This window comes from Miniopterus natalensis, chromosome 11, assembly GCF_054644295.1.
Source record: "Miniopterus natalensis isolate mMinNat1 chromosome 11, mMinNat1.hap1, whole genome shotgun sequence".
Classification (NCBI taxonomy): Eukaryota; Metazoa; Chordata; class Mammalia; order Chiroptera; family Miniopteridae; genus Miniopterus; species Miniopterus natalensis.
In genome coordinates, this window is record NC_142091.1 from 41079429 (window position 1) to 41092327 (window position 12899).

Here is a 12899-nt window from a genome sequence, read left to right on the forward strand (position 1 = left end):
TTTTATAAGGGACCATGCTGGTGTTGCCATTTACCCAACTGAGATAAATATACCCTTGGGGGATTTCTGTGCTAACCTGTTGTGTTTCACCTGTCTGCCCCTGGTGAGTTAGCTGGCACCAGGAAACTTGAATGCTCAGATAAGTGGAAAAGAACCATACAAAGAAAAATCAACATAGTGACACAGTGACTCTGTGTTTACATGTTTTAATTAAAAATAAAATTGAATCATTATTTTAAACATGAATACAGCATGTAAGATAAAGTCCCAGAATTTATTTCTGAGTCTTTTTCTACTATGTGTTTCTTATAAATAATCTATTAAACAGATTTTTGCATACAACTCTGTGGAATGACAGATGCTTTGAAAGTATCTCCAGGTAGTAGTAGAATTTCAGGTATATAGTACATATGAATTAAATGTTTGTTAAAATGAGCAACTGGATTCCTACCAATCAGAAATGAGCAGTAAAATAGAATTGAAAAGTCAAGGGGCTCCACGGGGTTCCCTTTTTAATAGAAGAAGGAAAATTGGGCAGCATGGCAGGTTAAATGGTAGCAGCTTCCAGGAAAGAACCCTTGGTTCTCAAGGGTTATATTGCTTAACATCTGTATAGTGATTAATGTTTAGTGAGTAATTTCAGGTACATTATCTTACTTAGTCTTAGTTGTTCAGGCTAAAACAAACATGTTTTATTTACCTGATGTTTATTTATGAACACAGTATTTAACAAAAAATCAGTGGTTAATAGTGTTTATTGAGTTAATTTATCCCTTACTCTTGAAGATACATTTCACAGTCTAGAAAAGAGAATCATATAAACAAACAAAATAGAAGTCATTTTATTCAACTCTATTTGGTTGATGGTTAGGTTAACTAGTTAATAAAGTTTGTTACATATATGAGTCATAAAAATAATTTTAACCTACACTGAACATTTTCTTTCAACCTAAAACTTATATATGTGATTTATTTATCATCATTTGCAATAATGTTAGGGCCTTCTAATGTAGTTCTGCAAATTGGAATTCCATATTATCTTCCTTTCATAAACCACATTTTAATATACTGTATACAGTTTCCATTACAATAATTATGATGATTGAGAAAAAGCAAGTAGTCTACCATTCACTTACTAGGGGCACTGAGGACTTGATATTAGAGAATGAGCTATGAGTATTCAACTGGCTGCCAGCATCAATCAGTATGTTTTACAGGGGGAATAAATATTGCTGGTTAGTTTAGCAAGCTTATTTAACAGAACTTGCATAGAAATATTTTTTAACTACTTGCATAGAAATATTTTTTAACTTGCATATGCCGTATGATCGACATATAAAAATGTGTATATAGTGTACACAATTTGATGAATTTGGGGATAAGTGTACAACCATGAAACCGTCAAGGCCATAAATATGTCCATTACTGTCCAGTTCCCTCCCACCTGCTTTATTATTATTTTTTTGTGTGTGGTAAAAATACAACATAGCATCTATCCTCTTAGAAAATTTAAGTATGTACTACAGTATTATTAACCATAGGCCAACAGGTACATGAAAAGTTGCTCAATATCAGAGAAATGGAAATCAAAATCACAATAATATATCACCGCATGCTTGTTAAGATGCCTAAAGAAAAGATAACAAATGTTGTTGAGCATGCAGAGAATAGGGAACTCTGGTACACTTGGTGAGAATTTAAATTGGTACAGCCGTTACAAAAAATAGTCTGAGTGTTCCTTGAAAATTCAAAGCAGAATTACCCTGTGATCTAGGAATTTCACCTCTGGATATTTATTCAAAGAAATGGAAATGAGAACCTCTAAAAGATATCTGCATTCCAAGGTTTACTGCAAATAAATCTTTATACTTATAATTTTGGTATGCATTTTTACATAAGTGGAAAAAGAGAGGGGCAAAGAGATTCAACGAGGATGGCAGCATATAGTTTAAGTATTTCCATTGTTGGGATTAAGCAGCATAGCTGAGTTCTAAGAATTGTGCATTATACAACCAGAAAACCAGAAAACTTTGCTCTGCCAACTGTGTGGCTCAAAGGAAAGACACCACAGCTAAGGGGATTAGCTTCTTTATCTGCAAAATAGATTGATGAGCTAGATAATCTCTTAAAATGTTAAGGAAAAGTACACAGGATTAGGATTTAGTGCTTTTTTGGCTGCTGGAATTTGTTTACAATTTGGACAGCATAAGAAGCTATTGAAGGTTATTTTAAGCAATGTTGTGATTCCATTATAAGATTAATCTGACATTTGCATAGAAGATAAATTGCAACGAGAGACTGGAGTAGGGCCACCTGGTAAAAAGTGCCTATAGCAAAGAGAGATTTTGAAGGCACAGAACTGTGGAGTTGGAAATGAGAAAGTTTATTAAGTGCAGCATCAAAGAAGTTATACTTATTTTATATGGTAACAGTTATAATGTTAAAGATAGAAAGGCCAAAGTTGACATCAATAAATCAAGCTTGGTTGACTGAAAGAAAGGTGGCATCACAAAGGGAGATAAAAATTTTTTAGTTTTGACCACATTGACATTTAAACAAAAAGACATGTTGCTGGGAGTCAGAAGGGCACTTGGTCAAGTTTTTTCAAAGAAGGAAAACTTTAATCACCTTACATCTTTCATTATCAGAAATAATTACACTAATCAACAGACAGATTAGATTGTTTGTAAATGAAACAAAATAAATTGGTTTCGGGCTTGCTGACTTTGAGGTGCTAATGGGGCACATGGATTATTTAGGTAGGAAGACACAGTACATGCCCTTTGAGAGCACGTTTTATTTTTACACATAGTAGGTGCTGATAAATATTCACTAAATGAATAAATAATGAAAAGTAAATGTACAATTTTAAAATATATATATCTTTATTGACTTCAGAGAGAGGTAAGGAGAGTGAGAGTGAAAGATAGAAACATCAGTGATGAGAGACTCATTGATCAGCTCCCTCCTGCATGCCCCCAACTGAGGATCGAGTCTGGAACGCCGGTAAATGTACAATTTTGCAAAATTAAGTTTGAATAATGGATTTCTTTTCTGTCTGTCTAACACAACATAGGACAATGAGTATAGGAGCATAGATTTAAATTACTATTGACATTATGTAATTGCTTTTGCATATTGTGTTTAATTCCCATGAATTGCCTTAGGCCCAGAATTATTAGTTTTAAAAAATTTTAATGATGTATAGCACTCTTTGTTCTTAGTAGCAAAGTGTTAGTATTAAATTAAATTTATAAAACAGTAATTGTCAGAATAACTAATTACTTAATGTAATAAACAGGGTAATTTTATGAAGAATCTAAATTATACATGAGGGACATTTGATCATTTCTGTGCCTAACAGAGTAAGTTATTTTTTTAAAATCTTGATTACTTTTTAACCTTTGCTTCAAAATTATCTGAGTCTGTCTCAGCTGGCCTGCAGGAAAGATAGGGTGTGTGGATACATGTGATTACACTTTGTAATTTTATATAACTCTTCTATTATTCATCTAATCAGTGATTTTGTAATCCTCGGTACTTTTGCCTTGAGCAATTGTGCTAAAAGAAACACTGAAAGTTGAAAATGTTCTTCTGCTTAGTCAATTGTTTAATCCCCAGGATCATGACTATTGATTTAAAGACATTTATCACTAATCAAATGTTCTTGGTGCACTCTGCTGGTGAATGAAGAGTGGGTAGTAGAGTGGTGCTGGATAGTTCTGTGGCAAAAATATTTCCCCTTTCTTTTCTTTAAAAACATTAAAAAAACTTTTCAATTATAGTCAACATTAAATATTATATTAATTTCAGGTGTGCAGCATAGCGGTTAAACATAAGCCACAAACAAAAAGGGGGGTGGGCAATACACCTTCGCATGTGAACCTGATTGATCAGTGCTAGAGGCTTAGGTACCTGATTCAAGCAGGGCCAATCAGGTGCTCTCTCATGAGAATTTTTAACATTATATTTCAAAATAATTTCTCAGTTATAGAAAAGCTGCAAAAAGAATACTCAAATATCCTTCACCCTGCTGCTTTATTTCCTGAGCATCTGAAACTTCAAGGGAGATGCATGAAGATAGGGAAATGACATACTCCTAAACTTCTCCTGAGCAGCCTAGCTGCTCCGGCTTCTCTGACTCAAGATTTGGTTGTTGGGCTTCTCCTTATGTTGCCCTAAGTATTTTTCTCTTAAACTGAGGTGTGCTGGTTATTAAAATGTGCCCTCCACATCTTAGACTATGGAGAAAAGCAGTCCTAGCTGCTGAGCTCCTAAATCCATCATCACTTTCCCAGGAGGCCACATTTCCCATGAGCTTCTCCAGACAATGACTGAGTGTGGCAGGGAAACTGAGGCAGGCCCATTCCTGGGGGGCACAGGACTTGTCTGACAGGTGATTTTCACTGGAGGATTCCCAATGGCCTTTTCTAAAACCTGTTAAGAATTGCACTACAGAGTAAGATATTTTCTACCCAAACTGTTTTTTGCCTTTTCTACTTCACTCAAAGTTTACATCAAAGTATGACAGTTCTTCTAGCCTCCTTCCTGTCCAGTTTGCCTTCTTTTTGTAGCAAATGTTCTCTACCCCCTTGTTGGCTGCTTGTCTATTTTGCCCCAAGGATGTCATGCTCTATTAACCAGCTTCACAACTATTTGCACATTAAGCTCTCTGGCCTGCCCTTTGGACCTTGTTGGTTCTTATAATAATTGCAGCCCCCTGGATTTTGGTGATTAACCACTGCTATAGGGTTTCTACCATGTCAAGGCCTCATCATACTCATGTATATTCATGAGCCTGGCTCTGTGACTGCAACTCCTACTGTCATTCCTGGTCAGAAAAGAGCCACTTCTTAACTTATTAGTGATGTTGGTATCATTTTCACAGCTCATTCCTAATCACCTTGATGAATGGTGTGTCCTCTGGGCCTCTTACGGAACACACCTTAAGATGGGTCTTCTGGCCTTCTATAATTTATCCATCCCAGCATGCTCATTTTCCTCAGACACTTTTTTTGATTGGTAAAAGAATGGTTTATAAAAGGAGTGGAACAATAAATGCACTGTAGACTAAAAGCAAAAGGGGAGGGCATGTGATGTTTTAGAGTGGAAAGCAGCATGAATCAACTTGCAGTTAACCTCTGGTATGAGAGGAATGTTGAGAATACAAGCCTGGTTGGAAACCTGGGCAATGAAGGAAACAGGAAAGTAATTTACTTCAAGGCTGAGAGATTTCACTAGGTCTATCCTTCTGAAGAAAACATTTCAATTCGTATTTTCCCCCATAAGTTGAGCAGATGACAATGCACTAGATGGATCAATTGAAGAAAGAGAACAGGCAGAGAATACAACAGATGCACATAAGTGAAAGAATCAGGACTTACATAATGTATGGAAAAATATAGTGAAAATAGTGCTATGCCTTCACATGCACACTGCTGTTTTTTCTTTCTTGTTACTCTCTTTTATTTCTACCTGTGACCTATGGGTTGAGCTACTCAGGTGCTCAAGGCTCTACTATGAGTATCTTTTTAATGGTGCCCCTATGAGCTACTGAAATTTATTAGAATGCTAATTAAATAATTGTACTTCAAGCCTACTCTATATACTAAGCCAAGCACTAGTTTATTTCCTTTGAGAATTATATGAAGTAGCACATCTGTATAGTATCCTGGACAACAAAACAATTCAAGCTAAATAAAATTATCCAAGTTTTTGCTTGCACTTTATGAGTCCCCAAATATATCAAGAATATTTCTCCTTTGCCGTCATCTTGTTCTTTTGCTCATTTCTAGCTAAGGTCTCCATAGATATCTAGAGGGCTTTGTTTTGTTTTGTTTTGTTTTTTTTTAGATTCAGCTAGGAAAATACTTTGCAATATAGCTCTTTAAACATCTCAAAGTGTAAGCCAGTCAACTTTAATATTCTGTGTTTTGCCTTTCTGAAGCTCTAAGTGGCTAACAGGCATGCAGAATTACCACAACAAATGTCCCCCAAGCATAAGAGTCAGGAAACACAACTAAATTTCCAAACCAAATCTAATCAATTCCTTTATAAAATAGTATTGTTCAAGCAAAAGATGTTCTTTAAACAACAAATACAAATATTGTCATCTAACTTCACTTGGAAAAATATGATGGATAGAGAAAACAGAAAACAATAACAAGATTTTGTTTTAATATTTTTCAGTGCTATGTCCAACTAGGACCTTTAAATTTAAAACTCATGAGAGGATTCTTCTATGAAAAGTTAAATGGTGACACAATACTTATATTCTCACATGGAATTGCTTCCCAAATTCTATTCTCCATTTACTTTGGAATCACTTCAACTCAGATGGCAATGCAAGGAAGGGGTATAATTTTGTATTATAAACTATCACAGCATTTAATACGTTATTTTATAATTTGTCTATGCCGCTACTTCACACATTTAAGCTCTTTGAGTGCAGGGGAATATATTTTTATTTTCTATTTTCATAAGGCCAAACATAAGGTAGATCTCCTGGTCACTGGCGTGCTGGTAAACTATATCTCTGAAAACAAAGAAAGACACAAATGCCCTCTTTATTTGCAGTGTTTACCGATTCCCATGGTATATATAAATGCTGATTTCAACTGCCAATATGGCATCGTCAGAGTTGAGATGAGATACAGTAGGGTTCTCACAAGCCGGTGTGAGCTCCAGCACACTGCTGCCCCAGTGTTTGTGGAGTGCATGAAGCATCTTTCCTATTGATTAATTTTCCAGCTACAACAAAATTGATGTGACTCCCATCAGGTTTTTAATCTCTATTTTTCACTGAGTTTTTCTACCATTTTATTCAACTGAGTTTTAAGCTTCTGCCGGTCTCTTAAATTGATATAGTTACTATGAGTCTCTTTCCCAGAGCCAAATAGGTTAGATCTAACTATGTACACTGTTTATATGCTGAAAACAATGACTTTTTTACTTTGGTTCTTTGGTTGGTTAAGAGAGCCATGTAGGTCCTTTACAGCATTTGTAAAATCCCTGAAATTTATGGAATATAGTATGAATGTATTTATATGTGATTTTCTGTGGAGAAGGGCCAATGGATTTCATTAGATTCCAAAAGGACCATTGTGTAGAAAATGGTTAAGAGTCTCTGCCCCTAACTTCCTTACACTCTACTACTACATGATCCTTTTCAGCTCTCCAAAGTTCCCATTTCCTGTGATGAATTACCAAATGTCCCCAATCCTTGAAGCTTTAGCTATTGACTGACCACTAAGTACTAGATAATGACCTATGGCTTACTTTTTGATATATCTATGCCTACTTTTTGTATTATTAGTAATTAATGAAGAAAACTAAAGTATACTCTAAGGAAGCAATTGTGGCTTTTTAAACCATGATTATGAAAATGAAGACCTAGTGTTTACTTTTGATCTCATAACATGGTTCCTAGATGCTTTTGGCAGGGCCTGAAAAGCATGAGTGAAGAACATGGTGTCTAAATTACAGAAAGCCTGGGTTCAAATTAAATTCTGCTCTGTTAGATGTCCGGCCTTTGATGAATAAATAAGTGTCTCTAAGCTTCAGTATCTTCATTTTAAAACAATTAATAATTTCATTGAGTCACTTAGAAGACTACATGGAATATATCTCAAAAGCAGTTACTAGGACACCTAATATAAAATAACAAATGTTAATTGGTATGAACATTATTATTATTTTATTGTTATATTTTTCTGTTTCCATTATTGGACTACAACATTCTTGATGTATATCATATGTATACTTTATAATAGAAAACACAAAAATGCTTACTAAATGTTTGCTTAATAAATGAATGAAATGAGAAAAAATACCTGACAGGCAGTTACCTATCAGGGTTGCTTTTCTACAGTGAAAGTAACTTTTATTAGGTTTTTCTCAAAATTAATCATCTCTGCTTATTTTGTAAAGAGAAGGCTGAGTATAGCTTTACGAATCTGTTTTGTTTTTACACTATAGATGATGGGGTTGAGCACAGGGGGCAAAAGCAGGTATATATTGGCCATCATTGAATGGACCACTTTGGGGGCTGATTGGCCATAACGATGCACCAAGGACAAGCTAATCATGGGGATGTAGAAAATAGCAACTGCTCCAATGTGAGAGACACAAGTACTAAAGACCTTGTGCCGTTCTTTGGGGGAGGCCATGCTGAGCACAGAGCGAATGATCAAGATATAAGACAGGACAATGCATGGTGTATCCACCCCTGTGGTCAGAATGAGGTCAATTAATCCACAGATGTTGTTGGCCCGAGTATCTGAACATGCTAATTTAATCACATCTGGATGGTAACAGTAAGAATGGGAAAGGACATTTGCTCTACAGAAATAGAGGGGCTTAAAGAGCAAGAGTAGTGGCACTATTAATGTTATAGTCCGTACAATCATTAAGATACCCATCTGAATGATTCTGGAATTTGTGAGAATAGCAGTGTACCTTAGAGGGTTGCAGACTGCCACATAACGGTCAAAGGCCATAGCCACCAGCACCCCAGATTCTATGAAAGTAAATCCATGAAGAAAAAACATCTGGATAATGCAGCGATCTAGACTGATTTCTCTTGCATTAAACCAGAGGATAGCTAATGTTGTTGACATTGTAGAAATAGTCAAGCCCAAGTCAGCAGCTGACAGCATGGAGAGGAAATAGTACATGGGCTCATGGAGACTGTGCTGGGTAATGATGACAAACAGGATCATGCTGTTCCCAGAGAGGGCAATGGCATAAAGACAGCAGAAGGGAACGGAGATCCAGGCATGGACAGACTCCAGGCCAGGAATGCCGCTCAACAAAAACGTTGGAAATGTAGAAGTCAAGTTACTTAAGATCTCCATGTTATGTAGATTTGTAGCATTTATCCTCACAATGCTCACATCCTAGAAAATAAGAAATTACATGGTTATATAAAATATGTAGATACATTTTCTTTTGATTAAGAAAGTTATCTAAAGATATAAGTACTCTACTATTGAGAAGGCTCTAAATCAAACTTTATTATATAAATACATATATATATATTTGTGTTTAATCTTAAATTCAAGGTAAATATGACAATATAATTTTATAAATATTGAAAGAAAATTATTTTCTATATTGACAGAATTTAAAACTCCATTAAATCACAAGATAAGTGATTAGAGGCTTAGTTAAAAAATCAGTGCATTCATTTTGAATGACTTGTGCATGAAATGACTAACAGGAGTCCACTTAAGGATATCTATGGGTATGCAGTGCTCATGTATATATGAATCTCCAGGCAAAATCTCCAGATTTTTGCTGAAAATATACATTTGGAAGTTATCATTGTATAAGTGCCATTTTAAATCAAACAGTATAGGTGAACAAAGTCAGAAATTAGATTTACAAGAGATAGCTGGTGAAGTGAAACTCTGTAGTAATTATTAGAAAGGTCTATACACTCCAAAGCAAGATGAAACTAGGCAGCTTTACAGGAATGTAAAACCAGGAGAGCATGGTGCCATGACTGGGTGTTACATGCACAACTGTGTTGAATTGCTTGAATGGTCAAGCCTTCTAAGGATTAAAATCTGCAAATGCATCTGAGAATATGTTAGTGACCCTAGAAAAAATAGTGGAAGTCCAGCATTGAAAGCTGAGAACCTGTTACAGTGACTTGAAGAATGAATAGAAAAATAAGTAGTGGAGGCAGAGTGTCTAGTATTGTTGAAAACTTATCAGTGAAGGCAAGGAGAAAAATAAGCCACGACCAAAGAAGACTGTAAGGTGAATGTAAGATTTTTGTCAGAATGGAAAAACTTAGACAAATGTACATATTTACAAACCCATGTTAAAGGTACATACAATACATAGAGAGAGACTAAGGATAGAGAATGCTAGGGATTAATTGATGTAGAAAATTCCTTAAGAAAGTAGTGGGTGATTGAATATGCAGCATGATAATACTTAGCCCTCAAAAAGATGAGGGTGATCATTTCTGTTGACACTAGTAAGGGACAAATGAGTAGGTTGGCAGAGAGTTATATGAGGAAAACATCACCCAGTGCTATTTTTTTTCTACAAAATTTTTTATTGTGGTCAAATATACCAAACATAAAATTTACCATCAGTCATTTTTAGGTGTGCAGTTCAGTAATATTAAATAGATTTACAATTTGTCCAAACATTGCCACATTCACTTCCATACCTCTTATCATCTTATAAAAGTAAAAGTCTATACCTGTTAAACAGTAACTTTATTTTTCCCTTTCCAAGCCCCTGGCAACCACAATTAACACCTTTCTTTGCCTCCTTACCAGTTTCATATGGAAAGAGGAACCTTCTGAGTCTTCACTAGCAGAGTGAGAATAAGTTACAGTTCTGCAGCCATGAACTTTATAATAAATAGGTATTAAGCTCCGGGGTCATTGGTAAAATTTAAATTTCCCTGGAGCCATAAAAAGAGAAAAACTTTTCTCTTCATCTGTACGTACAGGACAATGCTGTGTAATCTCAGAAGGGTTTTAGCTACTAGCTCAAGTGACAAGTGGCCCTTAGAGACCTTAAATGCAAAGCAAATACACAAAATTATCCATATAAATGAATGTTACACCTTGCTCTGTCACTGGGGAATAGAGGAGAGCATGTCATTGTCTCTGGATTATCAGTATGCTGGGAAGATAGGAAAGCAAACCAATATTCACTGGAATAATTATGGTGACAATGAAGATAGAAGGAATATGTACCCTAGTCTGCAAGACCCTGTTTCTTCATTACTGCAATGACCCACAGGGAGGATGACATCCACTCCTGAATCCATCTCTATTCAGTGACTTACTAGCTTTTTCCCAAGAAATCAGTCAGTTCCTGGTCTATTAAATGGGCCTCATTTTTCTCGTGGCTGAGGTCACTGTGGGTTAATAATGAGTTCTCATGTGCATGTGTTCTTGCTCTCATACTTGCTGTTTTCCTGTGGTAATAAGTTTAATATCCCCAACTCATGGAGGATTTTCACCAACTTTGTCCAAAAGGGGGGGGGGGGTTTATCTTGGGTAATTGAGCAACAGATGCAGGTTATTTTGTAGACCTAGCAATTCATTCTAGATTCATAGGAAAAGCCAAGATACATACCCAAATATTATGTTTTTCTTTACAAAGAAGCCTCACATTGGTAGAGAGTTTAGATATCAATTAAATCAGTAAACTGTTCCCCACTTAGCTATTTTTCCTTAATTTATATTTTTCTCCCTGTTTCCTTGCATGAGAACTCTTTTTTTTTTTTTTTTTTTTTTTAAATATATCTTTATTGATTTCAGAGAGAGGAAAGGAGAGGGAGAGAGAGAGCTAGAAACATCAATGATGAGAGAGTCATTGATCGGCTGCAGCCCACAACCGGGGCATGTGCCCTGACTGGGAATCGAACCCTGATCGCCTGGATCCTAGGTCGACGCTTAACCGCTGAGCCACGCCTGGCCGGGCTGCATGAGAACTCTTAATGACAGAGTGAAGTGTTCAGTTCAAGCTTTATAACTCTATGTGGAACTCTTATCAAATGTCTGGACAGATATTTCAACAACAAAAACGAACTATGAACAAATCATTGTGTGAAATTTTTAGTCAGTGTTAAAGAATGAAAAGTTTCACCATTATTGCCTTCAAGGAGCAATAAGAGTGAGAAAGCCCGTTAGGACCACAGAAAGATAACTGTTAAAGGAGCCGGACCACAGCATCAGGTTGACCAGCATTTGTGCAAAAATCACCACACCAGCTTTGAAGATTCTAGAATTGGTTAGAATCCGAGCATATCTTAGGGAATTGCAGATGGCAACAAAGCAGTTGAAAGCTATGACCAAAAGCACAGAGGATTCCACAAGGGTATATCCATGCAGAAAGAACATTTGTTCAGTGCAGGCATCTAGGCTGATGATCCTGGCATTAAACCAGAGGACACTCAGTGTTATGGGAAGAAAAAAAATAGTGATGCCCATGTCGGTGGTGGAGAACATAGAGAGGAAATAGTTCATGGGCTCGTGGAAGCTGGAGTCAGTGATCATGATATAGGGTTTATGCTGTTTCTCCAAAAGAGGAACCACACAGATGAAGCAAAACAGGATGGAAAACCCAGGATGGGTCCAAGGCTTCTAGCCCTGGAACTCCAGCAAAAGAAAGTTGGGGATTGGAGTTACCAATGGATAGCATGGCAGCCTGCATGAAACAGTGCTCCCCTTCAGTAAGTTCCTACAATGAAACATTTCATTGAGTCAAAGGTACTCTCTGTTGGGTATTTTGATAATTGTTTTATTTAAATATGTTTTACTGATCTTTTCATTTGTATTACTTCTCACAAGGCCTATAAGAGGTAGACTCCCAGTCACTCATGTTCTGATAAACCAAATCGCTGAAGAAAAAAGCACCTTTGCAGTGTTTGCCAATTTTCATAGTATCAGTATTGATTTCAAGCTGTCAATATGACATCGTTGAGTTAAAAGAAATACACACAATGGTCTCTTGAAAGACGGCATATTACTTCCCCAGTGTCTGTGGGATATGTGAAATATCTCTGATATTTATTACCAGTTTCCAACAATAAAATACAGGTTTCCATCTCCATTTTTCTCTGAAATTTTCTACTATTTTATACAACCAAGTTTTAAGCTTCATGTAGTTACTGTGAGTCCCTTTTTAGGAATCAAATATGTTAGATCTAGCTATGTATAGCTGTTTATAGCTGAATGTCACAAATTATTTACCTTGTTTCTTTGGTTGGTTAAGAGAATGTCATGGTCCTTCATGACATTTGTGAAACCTCTGAAATTTTATGAAAAATACTATGTGTGTTTATATGTGGTATTTCTGTGGAGAAGGCTTCAGATTCCAAAGGGGCCATTGACCCAAATGTCCTTACATTTTACTCCATGATC

At 36.1% G+C, this 12899-nt stretch overlaps 1 protein-coding gene across 1 annotated transcript; it reads right to left on the minus strand.

Annotated features, from left to right (window-relative positions):
- Positions 1 to 7916: 7916 nt before the first annotated feature.
- LOC107538683 (olfactory receptor 51F1-like) lies at positions 7917 to 8855 on the minus strand. The gene has a single exon (XM_016215006.2). It carries the CDS (start codon positions 8853 to 8855, stop codon positions 7917 to 7919), a length of 939 nt encoding a protein of 312 aa, XP_016070492.2.
- Between the last annotated feature and the right edge of the window lie 4044 nt (positions 8856 to 12899).

Bases quoted from the DNA above. Each gene is read 5' to 3' on its own strand.
- LOC107538683 (XM_016215006.2), bottom strand. From the start codon at position 8,855: ATGGAGATCTTAAGTAACTTGACTTCTACATTTCCAACGTTTTTGTTG.